This window comes from Quercus robur, chromosome 12 (assembly GCF_932294415.1).
Source record: "Quercus robur chromosome 12, dhQueRobu3.1, whole genome shotgun sequence".
Taxonomy (NCBI): Eukaryota; Viridiplantae; Streptophyta; class Magnoliopsida; order Fagales; family Fagaceae; genus Quercus; species Quercus robur.
In genome coordinates this window covers 13715320-13731816 of record NC_065545.1, presented here as the reverse complement: position 1 = coordinate 13731816, position 16497 = coordinate 13715320, and the positions used below count along the sequence as shown (strand labels likewise).

The following is a 16497-nucleotide window of genomic DNA, read 5'->3' as shown; positions in this document are numbered from 1 at the left end:
TTGAGTTTAGCTATATGTTTTCTGAAAAGTTAATTTGTTGAGGCTGGTGGGAATGCCCACATTATGTAGAGGAGCTATGCTAGCTCACCCAGGCCATGATATTTGATTGTGCGGTAAAAGGACTGGGAAAGTGCTTTGGTCCTTTCGTGATATGTTCATAGTTCAACAGTTGATTGCCATGGAAACAGGCTTTGCTTCAGAGATGCTGATATCAATGTATAAAAATAAAATACACCTGCTCTTTTTGGCAGTTGGAACTTGGAATGCTTATGTGCAACTGTCACTTATGGGAAACAAATTCCTAATGAAACGCTTACAATGAAATATCAACATATCATTCAAAGTTGAGCAGAGTAAAACATATCAGTTCAAGAGCAACTGTCAAATGCAAAGATAGAAAAACACGTTAAACATTAACATCATCAAATTTATTTTTAAGTATAATCCCTTGACTGATCCAACTGCAATACATTTTTATGTTAAGCAGGTATGGTGGCTTAGTGTTTGATTTTGGGCCTCTTCACAATCATCACCGTGCAGTGGGCATGATGAGCACAGTAGTCACTGACACTGCCTAAAACAGCCCTGCATGAAAATTAACTTGATTGTTAAGACTCAAAGTTTCATGGATGAGCAACATATTTCCACCAAAAGTTTCCAAGAAAAAAATGAATCATAAGTAGTAAATGGTAACATGTAATTGAATTCTTGCTTGTTACAGTTAACAATAGAAGCACCTGTTTTGATCAAGATCAAATATCAGACTAATGGCAGAAAATAAATAAAAAAGTTCACTGCTTACTTCTTTACAATTTAACAGTTGTAAACCATGACAGCAAAAATAAGAATAAAGGTTTAGAGCAATACCTCTTGATAGCTCCATAGCCATGGCTACCCACAACCAAAATGGATGCATGGTGTTTCTCCACTGCCTCACAAAGAACATTCCTAGCATCTCCTTCCACCACCTCCACTATCACATCATGCACCTGCATACATTCGGAAACGTTAAAAGAAGTTTCCTGGGCTGGGCTCAAAACTCTTGAGTTTCCATGTGTAAGATATGACAATTTCAGCATAAGATACCAAAACACTGGTATTATGTATGAGTATAATTGCAAGTATATATGTATATGTGTATATATAGATACTTTCAGGGATGAACTCACTATCATAATGTGAGCATTATATGCCATTTGATAAACCATCCACCACTATCACTTTGCCTCCAGAGTGCTTAACTTTGAAATTACAAAATTTACTTAGATGTTGGTCAATGGATTTCTGGTTTTTGTGGATTTCTTAGGCGAAGTGACAAACAGTGGTATCAGCATTAATATCTTGGATTGAATTGAGTCAATGTGCATCCCTTTCATATGTGATCAGATTCCTCTGCTATGATCTCTCTGTTTCCTCAACTCCCCAGGACCCCAAGCTACATTTGTTCTTCATTTTCTATGCCTGGATTTTGTGCACAAATTGACAAGTTGACCATGTACGGTGATTGCGCACGTCCACTCTTTCCGGTGACATTCTTTTATTGCTTTCCATTATGTTAATGTATATTATATTATATTATGGGTTTTAGGCCCAATTACCTTTCTTGTATAGCACACTTGTACTTGCACTACACTTTACTTGTACCGCACACTTACGCCTCCTATATAAGGCTCTGATGTATATTCTCTCATTAAGAAATACAATACAATCTTCCAGTATTTCTAACATGGTATCAGAGCCACTGCTCTGACCTTTTCTTAGCAGTCTTGTCTTCATTAGTGTGGCTTTCTTTTTAACAACGCTTCCGCCATCACACTGCCGCTGCAGCCTCTCGCCGTTGAACTTCCGACGTCATCCAGCCGTCGTCCTTGGGTTCCGGACCTGCAGCCGCCGTCGTTAAGGAGTTTCACACTGCACAGACCACTGCTCCGCTGCAATTATTGCTCCGATTACGATTTTGAAGGTACCACTGAGATCGTCCAGCGCCGATCTACACAATCGTGGAAGCCTCGTCGCCATCGGAGACTGCACGCGCCCCCACGCGCTGCTCAAAGTTGCTGCCCCGCCGATCACGCGCCACACGCGCCACCACGCGCCAGCAGCTTCTGGCCACGCGCCTTCACGCGCCGTCACGCTCCTTCACGCGCCGTCACTCGCCTCCACACGCCGTCACGCGCCTCCACGCGCCTCAACAGCCTCGCTGACGTCATCGCTGACGTCAGCCCTAACAGCTTGCTGACGTCACTGCTTGCGTCATCGCTGACGTCACCTTCTGAATCTGGATTTGACCGTTGACTTCAGTTGACCGTTGACTTTGACTGGCCGTTGACCGTTGACCGTTGAATTTTCAGGGTTGACTTTTTCTGTCCAGGTTCTCCTTACCCAGTTTTTCGCGTAGATTTCATTTCTGCTGTTTGTTTTTGCATATTGTGTCTCTAAATGGATAAAAAGGATAATTTTGTTCCTCGCCCCATCAATACTGTATTGGAGGGGAATAAAAATTACTTATCTTGGTCTCAAGCTATGCGCAGTTTTCTTAAGGGTCGCATGCTCTGGCATTATTGTACTGGTGCAATGATTATTCCTGTCAAGGGAGCAAGTGAAGAAGATGCTGTTTTTCTTGGTCGCATGATTGAATGGGATAGTCATAACCACATGATCCTCACATGGATTCGGAACACTTCCATTCCCTCTATTTCCAATCTGTTGGGCAGCTTTGATGATGCAAAATCTGCATGGGATATGTTGGCCAAAAGGTACTCCACTACTCATGGATCCATGAAATATCAGTTAGTGGTTGAATTGCATCAACTCAGGCAAGAACCAGGGCAATCCATCAATGACTATTATGATCAGCTTCGCTACATTTGGGACCAAATTGACCTTTCTGATCCAACTTGGGCATGCTCAAAGGATGCTCAGCAATATGCTTCCATCAGAGATGAATTTCGCCTCTATGAATTCCTGATGTCACTTCACAAGGACTTTGAGCCCATTCGAGGTCAGCTTCTAAATCGCAGTCCTGCTCCCTCTCTTGATACTGCTGTGAATGAGCTAGTTAGAGAAGAAGCTCGTCTTGCAACCCTTCAAGCCCAGAATAAGCTCAATGTTTTGGCTATTACTCCATCTACTCCACTCATAGAGCAACCTCAGCAATCAAGTGATTCCTCTGGCTCTCACAATCGTCGCAAGCAGTCCAACAAAAAAGTCTGCAACTATTGCAAGCGTTCTGGCCACACCATTGAGACTTGTTTCCGTCGCAACAAATCTACTGCTGCTGTTGCTAATACTGAGCCTACTCCGCCAATGGCTTCCACCTCAGCTGAGTCCCAGTCTTCTGGATCCACTATCAACCTCTCCCCCACTGAACTACAGGAGATCATAGCTCAGGCTGTTCGTATGGCTGGTAATGCATCTCTTTCCACTGCCCTATCTGTTCTACCCGGTAAGTCTCAAACTTGGCTTTTTGATTCTGCCTGCTGCAATCACATGACACCTCACTCATCCTTATTCTCCAAACTTGACCCTGCACCACATCCTCTAAATATTCATATAGCTGATGGTTCCACCATGCATGGAAATAGTTTAGGTTTTGTTTCAACCTCTAACCTTTCTGTTCCTGGAGTCTTCCATGTACCTGACCTATCCTATAATTTGTGATCTGTGGGACAATTAGCTGAATTAGGTTATCGCCTTATTTTTGACTATTCTGGGTGTATTGTGCAGGATCCGAGGACGGGACAAGAGCTTGGGACCGGCCCTAGAGTTGGGCGTATGTTTCCCGTGGACAATCTTCATCTTCCACCTGTTGCTCCTGTTTCTGTTGCTGCTGCAGCTGCTGCAGTTTCTTCCTTACCATCTCTTGCACTTTGGCATTCTCGTCTTGGTCATGCATCATCTTCTCGGGTACAACAGTTAGCTTCTAGGGGTCTGTTGGGTTCTGTGTCCAAAGACAATTTTGATTGTACTTCATGTCAGTTAGGAAAACAACCAGCTTTGCCTTTTAATAACAGTGAATCCTTTTCTAATAGTATTTTTGAGTTAATTCATTCTGATGTTTGGGGGCCTTCTTCTGTTGCTAGTATTGGTGGATCTCGATATTTTGTTGTCTTTATTGATGATTATTCTCGTTATAGTTGGATATTTCCTATGAAATCTCGTTCTGAAATTTTACCAATATACAGCAACTTTGCCAAAATGGTTGAAACCCAATTCTCCAAACGTATCAAAACTTTTCGTTCTGATAATGCTCTTGAATATACTCAATATGCTTTTCAAGCTTTGTTACATTCCTATGGCACTGTGCATCATCTAACTTGTCCAGGTACCTCTCAGCAAAATGGTCGAGCCGAAAGAAAACTTCGTCATATTCTTGACACTGTTCGTGCTCTTCTTCTTTCTGCCAAAGTTCCTGCCCCATTTTGGGGTGAAGCTGCTCTTAATGCTGTTCATGCGATTAATCGCATTCCAAGTGCTGTCATTCATAATCAGACTCCGTATGAGCGTCTCTTTGGGTCACCTCCTGATTATCATCACCTTCGATCCTTTGGATCTGCTTGTTTCGTTCTTCTTCAGCCTCATGAGCACAACAAACTTGAGCCTCGATCTAGACTTTGTTGTTTCCTTGGTTATGGCGAAACTCAAAAGGGGTATAGGTGTTATGATCCTGTCTCTCATCGTCTTCGTGTTTCTCGTAATGTTGTCTTTTGGGAACACCGATTGTTTGTTGAGCTCTCTCACTTTCGTTCTTCCTTGACTAACTCCTCTGTTTTAGAAATCTTTCCAGACGAGTCTCTTGTTCCTTCTACAAATACTTTTGATCCTTCTTTGGACTTCTCTCCAGATATTTTTGATGCTTCTCCTAGACAGGTTGAAGATGAACAGGTTGATGACGAGCTACCCCACCTTGAGCCTGGGTCCCCTGCTCCTGCTCCGCCTGAAGATCCTCCACAAGACATTCCACATCGCCACTCAACCCGGGTAAGATCCGTTCCTACACATTTACTTGACTATCATTGTTACACTGCCCTTGCTACACTTCACGAGCCTCAAACCTATCGTGAGGCCTCCACTGACCCTTTATGGCAGATTGCAATGAAAGAGGAACTTGATGCATTAACCAAAAACCATACCTGGGATCTGGTCACTCTTCCTCCTGGACAGTCTGTGGTTGGTTGTAAGTGGATCTATAAGATCAAGACTCGCTCTGATGGGTCCATTGAGCGCTACAAGGCTCGTCTTGTTGCAAAAGGTTTTACACAGGAGTATGGGATTGATTATGAAGAGACTTTTGCTCCAGTTGCTCGTATCTCATCTGTTCGTGCCCTCTTAGCTGTTGCTGCTGCTAGTAAATGGGATCTTTTTCAGATGGATGTTAAAAATGCTTTCCTTAATGGGGATTTGAGTGAAGCAGTCTATATGCAACCTCCTCCTGGTCTCTCTGTTGACTCAAACAAGGTTTGTCATCTTCGACGTGCACTTTATGGTCTTAAACAAGCTCCACGAGCTTGGTTTGCCAAGTTCAGCTCCACTATCTTTCGCTTGGGTTACACTGCCAGTCCGTATGATTCTGCCTTATTTCTTTGTCGTACTGATAAAGGCACCATTTTGCTTCTTCTATATGTGGATGATATGATCATAACTGGTGATGACCTCAGTGGCATTCAAGAACTCAAGGATTTTCTCAGTCAGCAATTTGAGATGAAAGATCTTGGACATCTCAGTTATTTCTTGGGTCTTGAAATTACTCATTCCACAGATGGTCTTTATATTACTCAAGCCAAGTATGCTTCTGACCTTTTATCTCGAGCTGGACTCACTGACAGCAAGACTGTTGACACTCCGGTTGAACTTAATGCGCATTTGACACCCTCGGGGGGGAAACCATTGTCTAATCCTTCTCTTTACAGACGATTGGTTGGCAGCCTAGTTTATCTCACAGTTACTCGTCCAGACATCTCCTATGCTGTTCATCAGGTGAGCCAGTATCTGTCTGCTCCACGATCTACTCACTATGCTGCTGTTCTGCGCATTCTTCGATATCTGAAGGGCACTCTCTTCCATGGCCTTTTCTACTCAGCTCAGTCTCCTCTTGTACTTCGTGCATTTTCTGATGCTGATTGGGCAGGGGATCCCACTGATCGCAGGTCCACTACAGGTTATTGCTTTCTCCTTGGTTCTTCTTTGATTTCTTGGCGAAGTAAGAAACAAACTTTTGTGGCCCGCTCTAGTACTGAAGCAGAATATCGTGCCCTTGCTGATACCACATCTGAGCTCCTTTGGCTACGCTGGCTTCTTAAGGATTTGGGTGTGTCCACCTCCTCTGCTACTCCCCTTTATTGTGACAACCAGAGTGCCATTCATATTGCTCACAATGATGTCTTTCATGAACGGACTAAACACATCGAGATTGATTGTCATTTTATCCGTTATCATCTTGTCCATGGTGCTCTTAAGCTCTTCTCCGTCTCCTCCAAAGATCAACTTGCAGATATCTTCACCAAGTCACTTCCTAAAAGACGCACTCGTGATTTAGTTGACAACCTCAAGTTGGTCTCACATCCACCTTGAGTTTGAGGGGGGCTGTTAATGTATATTATATTATATTATGGGTTTTAGGCCCAATTACCTTTCTTGTATAGCACACTTGTACTTGCACTACACTTTACTTGTACCGCACACTTACGCCTCCTATATAAGGCTCTGATGTATATTCTCTCATTAAGAAATACAATACAATCTTCCAGTATTTCTAACACATTAATTGAATTTTGATCTTTTACTTTTATGAAAGGGGTCTGAATTAGAAGCTCATTGAGAATCAGTTTTCTACTTGTCAACCTAGCTAGTAAGTTTTGCAAAAACCACCCTTACCACTGGGTCAGATTCCATGTCTTAGATTATTCAGCTTAATCAATATATGCATAAAGAAAAAAACAAAACTAAAACTTCATTTTTTATTATTATTATTATTATTTAGCTTTTAAAGCCATTGAATTGTTCGATGATAAAATTTTGAGATCAGTATTAGACGTGGCAAAACGGGCGGGTCGGGTCGGGTTCGGGTCGGGTCAATCGGGTTTGCGGGTTAAACGGGTCACGGGTCAAAACGGGTCATTTTTAAAACGGGTCAATCGGGTTGCGGGTCAAACGGGTTGCGGGTTGAGTCGGGTCGTGAGTCGGGTCGAGTTGACCCGTATTTTTCAAAAATTTTTTTTTTTTTGGAAATAGATGCAATCTGTCAATTGTTTATGAGTTCCTTAATTGTGATTAGATTCTCACTAGTGATATTGTTACCAATTACCACTAAACACTTGAATTGATACCCAAATTTTGTGCAACTCCTGTTCCAGCTTTCTAGAAACTAATCTTGGTATAATCTTTAATCTATTTAAAGTAGGAAGAGAAAATAAAGGTGGCAAGTAAAAAATAACAAACTATAATGGAGTACATAACATATTAAGTAAAAAAGAATAAGTAAATATTTTATAAAAATTACACCTCAATCTAAATCTACTCAACATTGGTAAACGTGGCAAAATGTGCGGGTCGGGTTCGGGTTCGGGTTCGGGTCGGGTCAATCGGGTCGCGGGTCAATCGGGTCGCGGGTCAAAACGGGTCATGGGTCAAAACGGGTCATTTTTAAACGGGTCAATCGGGTTACGGGTCAAACGGGTTGCAGGTCAAACGGGTCGGGTCAAAACGGGTCTGACCCGTTTTGCCATGTCTAATCAGTATATGATCAAACGTATCATGTCAGCATTATATAAACATGGTAAAGTCTGTAATATTGACCTTTAGCATTGCTAAAAAGCTTTGTAACTCAGCTATTATCTCTTAGTGTTTGAGGCCAAGATTCAAATCCTTTCATCCCCAGTTATCGAGTTAAAAAATTTAAATAAATAAATTAAAAAAAAAAAAACTATATTTGAAACATTTAATAATTCAGGAAAAAAGATTAAAATCCCAGAATAAAATTAAAAATAAATAAATACCGATTTACTGTGGCAAGATTCCCTGGCCGTTTCAATAATTCGAGCAGCGATCTTCTTCAAATCAGCCTCCACCATCGGTAAAACTTCGGCGGCCCCTAAAAATTATCCATCATAACAATTCACTCAAATAAACCAAACTTACCCCAAAACAAAAATAATATTCCACTTCTATATAGTATCATTTCGAATCATTTTTGTTGTTGGGTATTTGATGAAATAAAATATGAAAAAGATGGAAGTTTTATTTTTTACCAGGTCCGGCGAGACCTACGACGGAGGAAGCAGTGGGTTTGGCGTGGACGAGGACGAGCTTGAAAGGATGGTTGGAGGCGTAGGGTGTGAAGAAGTGATCCAGAGTCCACTCCAAAGCGTAGGTGCTGTGCTCGCTGTCGTCGATAGCTACCACCATCACTTGCTTTTCTGCTACTGCTTCTGCTGGGCTTGCCATTTTCCAATCTCTCTCTGTTGAATCGAAGAGTGACAATCAGAGCCTTTGTTGTTTCTAGAGTTTATTAGTTTATGGATTTGGAATACTTGGCATTTGGACTTTATAGACATAATTGGACGCTTTCTCAGTTTCTCTGAAAGCCACTGCTGACAGGTAATGAGGGAAACGACTTTGTCGTTTTCTGGTTATCCACGTAACTTATTCGATGCTTCAAGTTCATGATTGCCGTAAAGCGTAAGCTAAGTGCTATGAAAATTCGGGTGATGATTGGATTAGGATGACGGTTGAGATTATAACATATGTAAACATATCATTATTTTAATGTTCCAGTCTTATCAAAAAAAAAAAAAAAAAACGTTCCAGTATACTACATCCACTGTACCTAACTCTCACCTGACAAATTTTATTGCTTTTTCTCATAGGATTTTGCCAGATCAGTCACCTGTACTGGAACGCAAACTGCGTGTCCGCTGTTTGCTTTGAAAAAAGATAGGGTAAGTTAGACTTTTGTCCCTAAAATTTGGTGTTAAGTTAGATTTTGGTCCCTCAAAATTAATAATTAAGCTCGGATTTGGTCCTATAATCTATATATATATCATATACTATACTATATAATAAAATTTAGGTTTAAAAACCGTGGTTACGCCAAGTGGTTTCACCAAATTGTAGAATTTTCTTTTAGATTTTTCTTAAAAATAGATATAATTTTTCTTCTCCTATAATTTCTAAGTTGATAAAAATCATAATTTTTAAAAAAAACCAGCAACACAGCACACGTTTATATGATTTTAATTTCTACTATAATTTCTAAGTTGATAAAAATCATAATTTGATTAAAATCTAAATTCTATTTTATAAAAAAATCTTAATTAAAAAAAAACTAGCAACATAGTACACTTTAAAGTTGAAAAAATAATCTTAATTAAAAAAAAAACCAGCAACATAGTACATGTTTCTATGATATTAAAAAAAAAAAAAAAAAAAAAAAAGATATAACTACACTTTAAAAGGAAATAGCAAAAAAAAAACATATAATAATAATGCTACACGTAAAAAGAACCATAATTTTTATAAAAATAAAAAAAACCAACAACATAGTACACATTTATATGATTTTAACTTCTCCTATAATTTCTAAGTTGATAAAAATCATAATTTGATTACAATCCAAATTCTTCCTCTAATCTTTTATAAAAAAAAGGTAAAATCTAAGTTGATAAAAATCATAATTTAATTACAATCAAAATTTTATCTTTATTTGATTTCAATCTAAATTCTTTATCTAATCCTTTATAAAATAAAATAAAAAATAAAAAAAAAATTACTTAAAAAAACCTGCAACATGGCACACGTTTGAGTTGAAAAAAAAAATCTTATCAAAAAAAAGAAAAGAAAAGAAAAGTTGAAAAACAAATCTTAATTATAAAAATTAAAAAAAAAAAAAAAAAAAAAAACAGCAACATAGAGCACGTTTTTATGATTTTTTAAAAAAAAATCGATATAGCTACACTTAAAAAGAAAACAGCCAATAAAAAAAACATATAATAATACACGTAAAAAGAAAATAGCTCTACCAATTAAGTTAATTTGATTCCAAGAGAAATTGAGATAAACTAAAACTCTACTAAACGTACTCCACTCTACTATTTAAGAATGCTAAAATCAATACATAAAAAAACCAAAATTAATTAAGTGAAGAACTACTAAATGAAGGATTTGGCTTCTTCAATGAGAATAGCTATCTTCTTTTTACTTTTTACTTTTTGCATTTTTCTTTAATGTAGTTCAATTATTGCTTAAATTCTATGCTTTTTTAAAAATATTTTACATAATGCAATTCATCTTAATTATTGATGTATTTTTTTGATTTAGTGTTCTTAATTGATTGTGTAGATTATTTCCTCAATTATAGCAATATCAAGATGGCTAGATACAAATGACAACATCAAAATAGTTAGACACGGGTAATTTATATGTAAACTTTTACACATTTACATTGCAATACAATTTTTCTTTTTTCTTTATGTACTTTCATATATCTATTTTTAAAATTATTTTGATTGTGATATTCAAGAAGGTCTAGATACTTATATTTTTTTTGTAATTTATGGAATATTTGTTTCGGTCAAAATATTATCACTGAATCTATTTGGGATGGATCTCATCTAGAATATGAAATTATGAGATTTACGTGAGAAGAGCTATCTTCATTTTTTTTTTTAGTTTCTATTTTTCTATTAAAGTAGTTCAATTATTGCTTAAATTATATGATTTAAAAAAATTAGATAAAGCAATTTATCTTAATTATTGATACTATTTTTTTATTTGGTGTTCTTAATTGATTATACAGATTATCTCCTCCCTTATGGAAACATTAAAGTGGTTATAATTGGTAATTTATAGATAAAATTTTACATTTATATTGTAGTCTAAATACTTACATTTTTTGTAATTTATGGATTTATTTTTTTTTGTAGTTTATGGATTTTTTTTTTTGGCCATATATGCAAGAAATTTATCTATAATTAGAATGGAAATATTTTTAAGTGCCACACACATACACACGCATTATCAAATTACAATTTTAATACTAAGATCTTTTAAAAATTTAAAACTTGCCATAATTTTTTAAAAATATTTTATAATATCTTTTTTTGCAAAAAAAAATACTTACATAATATACATTTTCCATGTACTTAATTTTAAAAATATTTTTACCATTTTATTTGTTATTAAATTTGATTATATTATCAAAAAAAAAATTTATATATAAGTTTTTTTATTAAGCCGTGCATCGCACGGGCATAATACTAGTCTATATATATATATATAAAAAACCGAAGCTTTTGAAGCTCCCACAATTTTCCACATCAGCATATATTAAAAATAAAAAATAAAAAACAAAAAAAAAACGTAAAAAAATTACAACAAACCACGATACTCTACCAGCTCCTCCGCGATGCTCTCTGCCATCCCCTACCATCTCCTCCTCAATCTACCCACGACAAACCTACAGCAAAGCATTGCATCGCATACAAACCAAATCCACTTTTATTTTCTTCAGCTCCACTCACACACAACACTCAAACTCTCATTCTTCTCAAGCTTTCTAAGAACCCCAGGTCCAAAAATCCCACCACAGACCCAATTTTCATGTTCTAGCTTCTGCAAACCCAAATGGGTCTGATGGGTTTTCATGGCTGAGTCTGACTCGGTCGGTCCGGTGTGTCTCAGAGCGGCTATGGTCAAAACTCAGCGAGTCAAGGAAGAAGGAAACTGGGTTTGCTTAGAAGATGCCAATGTGAAGGTGGGTGATTTGTGGGGCGAGCTAAGGAAGGGATCTGCAAAGGCCGGGGTGAGTCGGAACGGTTTAGGACTGAGTTAGTGCCTGAATTTTTGAGTTAGAATCGGTGGGAGCATTGGAAGGTAATTCTACACTTTGAGACCCTTTTGTTTTAATTTTTGTTTGGTGGATAAGAAATTGCAGGAAAAGGATAGAAAATGGACAAGTTTAAGTATTTTCTTCTGAACTGTGGAGTTCATTGATCTGGAGCTCTTGCGTTTTATTGCAGCTGTGAAGCTTCATTGCAAGATTGATAAAGTTGCAGGAGTTCTTGAGACTAATCGTCCAAATGCAAAGAATGCTCTTTACCAAGCAACTATCAAGCGAGGGGACTTCCTATTGAACCGAATCTAGAAGCTGTCTCGTGTGGTTGATCTGTGAAGCATTTTTTTTTTTTTTCTGTTTTGGAAACAGTGCCAAAATTTGCTGTCACTTCCCAAGGATAGGAAAAAATGCTCATGGTTAGTTAGTTATTAAACTCATTAGGATTATTTTAGCAATATTTAGTCCACTATTTGTATCTGAATGCTATATCAAAAGTGTTGATGTGAATTTTTGTAGCTTTGTATTGGAGATGTGTTAACTATGAGTGTACCTTGCACAACCAAAAAAAAATAATAATAATACAGATAAAGATAGCATATATGAACTTAATGGAAATGGAAAATTTTGAGCATTGCATGTAATCTATATATATATATATATATATTTATATATATAACCGAACACTATGAAGTTCTCACAATTTTTCACATCAGCACAATATTTAAATAAAATTATTTTTATATAATCCAAACTTAATAAGGAGTGAAACTTTCTCTCTCTAATAAGTCCAAATTAAACCCAAACTCAAACTCCTCATTATCATTTTTTTAAAACAAAATTATTTTTGCTCAATCCAAACTTAACAAGAAGTGAAACTCTATCTCTCTAACAAGTCCAACTTAAACTCAAACTCAAACATTGATAATATATCTCCAAATTTGCAAGGTTAATGATGAACACTATAAAAGCAAAGCAAACCTCAATATATATATATATATATATATATATTTTTTTTTTTTTTAAGCTGAGTAGAGGTATAAGTTCTTCTTATATTATTTTCTTCTCCTTTATTTTGTTAAAAAATATATATATATATATATATATTTTATGATTTTTCATGTATTTTTTAAAAAGTAATTTTCGTACATGAATCACAAACTCTCTTTAAGCGTTTTTTACGAGATAAAAAACCTTGTAATAATTGAAATTATTATTTCAACTGTACCCCATTCTTCTCTTATACTTCTCTATTGTTTAGTCACATATATTTTGTTTTGTTTTAATAATTTCTAAGTAGTGAATCATTTGATTCTTTAATATTTTTTGGTCTTTCAAAAGTTTTAATATCTAGATTTTTGAGTTATTTTTTGCAATATCTAAAATTGTTTGACAAATTTTTTATAATTAATTGCACGTTCAAGTAATAGCTTCTTCATTAAATTATAACACAAATTGAAGTCATACAAGAGCAAATCATGCAAGAGTGTAGTTTCTTAAATTTTTTATAAAATTATTTTAATCTACCTTACAAACAGCTAGGTTCCCGTGCATCGCACGGGTTAGCGACTAGTCTATATATATATATAAAACCGAAGCCTTTGCTGGCACCACAATTTTCCACGTCAGCACAATATTTAATAAATAAATAAATAAATAAAAATTATAACTTCTCAAAACCCTAGCAACCTTACCCCTCTCTCAAGTTAAGAAATATAAAGCCACGGTTTCTGCAAACTCTCTCTCTCTCCAGACGTAGGAAACCCTAAAGCATTCAAGATCTACAAAACCCTAGCAACTTTACCCCTCTCTCAAGTTAAGAAATATAAAGTCACGGTTTCTGCAAACTCTCTCTCTCCAGACGTAGGAAGCCCTAAAGCATTCAAGATCTACGATGCACGGTATAGATTTTAGCTTATAAAGTTCAGCTTTTGTAAGGTTAGTTTTGTTTATATATTAATTAATACATAGTACTTTGTTCACCATTGAATACTCACGGTCAGGAAAGCAAAAGAAGGCGCATAAATATTTAGTCCTTACGTTTAGGTTTAGGTTTTAAGAGATTTATATACTACTACTATGTGGCTAAATTTCCTGTGACATCAGTTTTTTATATATATATATATATATATATATTTTAATTTGTTTTATGTAAGCTTAGTTTGTTTACATCAGTTCTTTATCTCAAAGATAAGACTTTTATTTCTACCGCAAGAACTATTTAGGTATGTATCCCTTGCAAGCACACGTGAACTTAAATTGTCTTTTAATATATGCATGCTTTATTATTTTCTAATAGTTTTCCCGTGCATCGCACGGGTTAGCGACTAGTATATATATAAAACCGAAACCTCTGCTGATACCACAATTTTCCACGTCAGCACAACACAATATTTTAAAAATAAAAAATTAAATTAAAAACAATATTTTGTTTTTCTCTCCAAAACAAAACCCGATCCTTATCTTTAAAAATAAACACAAACTCAGCACGCAGACTTTCTCTAAGATCTTTCAACGCCAATGACTCTCTTTTTCTTCCATCTTCTTCTTCTTCACGAAGCCCCATCAAAATTTTCCACCTCTTTTTTGTTATTTATTTATTTATTTCAAAATTTTCCTAACAGCAACAACAACCAAAGGACCTAAACCTTCGATCTCTCTGACCCTGCTTTCACACCCAAACACAACAGTGGCGTGAACACTCTTATTATCTACGTAAGTAGCACAGTTTTCCTAAACCTTAGGCCTTTGTTTGTTTCTTAGAAAAGTTTTATTCAGTTTTAGTTTTACTATAAGGTAAAAGTAGACCTGCTTACAGGGCTTAACTAGACTAGGCTTCTGCTATAACGGCACCAATCAATCCTTTATTTATGAGGATTTTTCTGAGAGGGGCATTCCATCAGCTATGTCAAAGGCTGTTTTATGGTCTCATGTTAGCACATTCACATTAGCGCATCACACATGGCATCCTTAAGGCTTTTCAGCCACAGTTTGATCGCTTCACTGTTGTGTTGCTTTGCCTCTGCATCCAAAAGCACAGCTTTGATAATAGAAACTGTCTCCCCAAGTTTGGTAGTCTTGTCGTTGACACTCCAGGTGAGCACAATCTCTGTGAGTGCTAGGTTGCCTGCTTTCCCGATAATTCCAGCAGCAACGTCGTACAGAATTCCTTCCGCCATTTCTTAATTAGTGAGAATTGAAAGAACGCTAATCTTTTTGAGAACTGGAGGGTAAGAGTAAGACCTGAATGATTTGTGATCTGTGTGACTAGGGATGGAGTAGCAAATTGACCAAAAGATAAGACCCTACTTTTTGAATGCTTGGATGATAGTAAAACACACAGCTGTAGGGTACAAAATGCACAGTTCCACAACTGGTATCAATAATCGAAAGCAGACAAAACAGCTACAATGCCCCCTTTGAACAGAAAGAAAACCGTGTGGATCACAACTACAAGTACTGTTCCCACCTTCGCCATTATTGAAGCAACCGACACAGTAGTAACTTGTGGTATCTTTTAAACCTTTTTGGGTTAACGCAGTGGTTCCCAGTTGGGTTGATTTAGGATGGACAAAAGCAATAACAGCTCATTCACTATCTGCAAGAAATAACGTGTCACAATTGCTGCATTTTAACCGAATGTTTTTGCAAATTGGGATTGGACTCTCTTCAAAAGCACTCTCTTTCCATTGCTATTATATTATCATTTGGGATTCCAAAAAATATGCACCAAGTGTTTGATAAAATGTGTGTAAGTACCCTCTCTTGGTGTTGGTCTATGTGGGTAACTTTTTTACTCTTTTTCTTTTATGTTTTTAGGTTGTAGTTGAATTGCATTGGTAAATTCGAATTTTGATAGCTTAGTTACATATATATATATATATATATATATATATATAGTTTAGTTATTATTCTCAACTTTATTTCCATCATCGACAAGGGTCTTTGGTTTGAATTTGTTTGTATTTGTTGTTGATTGATGCCCTATATGTAAATCAAAATAAAATAATCTTTTTGGTTGAATTTTTTTCCCTATATTATGCCAAAATCACCTTCTCAATTTTTTTTGATATATTATTTTGTTGTGGATGTAACTAACAAATATTTTTGTTACATGCACCAAACAAATTGTTTGATAAAATACATAAGTGTATTGTTCTTTCCACAATTTGATTTTGTACAATGTCCTTTTTTCAGGTTTAATAAGTGGACATATACACTCAATGTTTACTCAAACTTGCCTATGCCTTACATAAAAAAGGTATAATACTCCATTTTTTAATGTTTTTTTTTTCTTTTTTTCTCTGTCTCTACAAGACTATGGTTTCTCCTAATGACTACTCTATTTTACGAAATTCAAATAAAAAACATAAAAATAAATTACATAATCATAGACAATAATTAAACAAATGAAGTTGTTGAATAGCATATTGAACTCAAGCTCTCACTTGAAGGATGATATGGTATTCTTTTTCTTTTAATTTGATAGTAGTTTGCCATTTCATCATATCTTGAATCTCTAGAATGATATATCTCTTTCCAATTTACAATAGAGTATAATATGCAAGGTTTAGAGAATGTATAACAACTCCTTTGTTGTAGCTTATGAATTTATAGGAGAAAGATGACTTTCATTGGCCAAGAACTGGAGGAATTATACTACTCACCAG

At 36.0% G+C, this 16497-nt stretch overlaps 1 protein-coding gene across 2 annotated transcripts in view; it reads right to left on the bottom strand.

Annotated features, from left to right (window-relative positions):
• Positions 1 to 313: 313 nt before the first annotated feature.
• The window catches only part of LOC126710629 (universal stress protein PHOS34-like), a 54375-nt gene continuing 38191 nt past the window's right edge, over positions 314 to 16497 (bottom strand). Inside the window, exons 2-5 of one of the 2 annotated variants that reach the window (XM_050411195.1) lie at positions 8247 to 8425; positions 7995 to 8089; positions 868 to 989; positions 314 to 585 (exon numbers count right to left, since the gene is read on the bottom strand). In XM_050411195.1, coding sequence (XP_050267152.1) covers positions 498 to 585; positions 868 to 989; positions 7995 to 8089; positions 8247 to 8425 — 484 coding nt within the window. In that variant the 3' untranslated portion in view covers positions 314 to 497. Of the gene's footprint in view, positions 586 to 867; positions 990 to 7994; positions 8090 to 8246; positions 8520 to 16497 lie in introns of those variants that run through there. The other variant, XM_050411194.1, reaches the window with a different exon arrangement.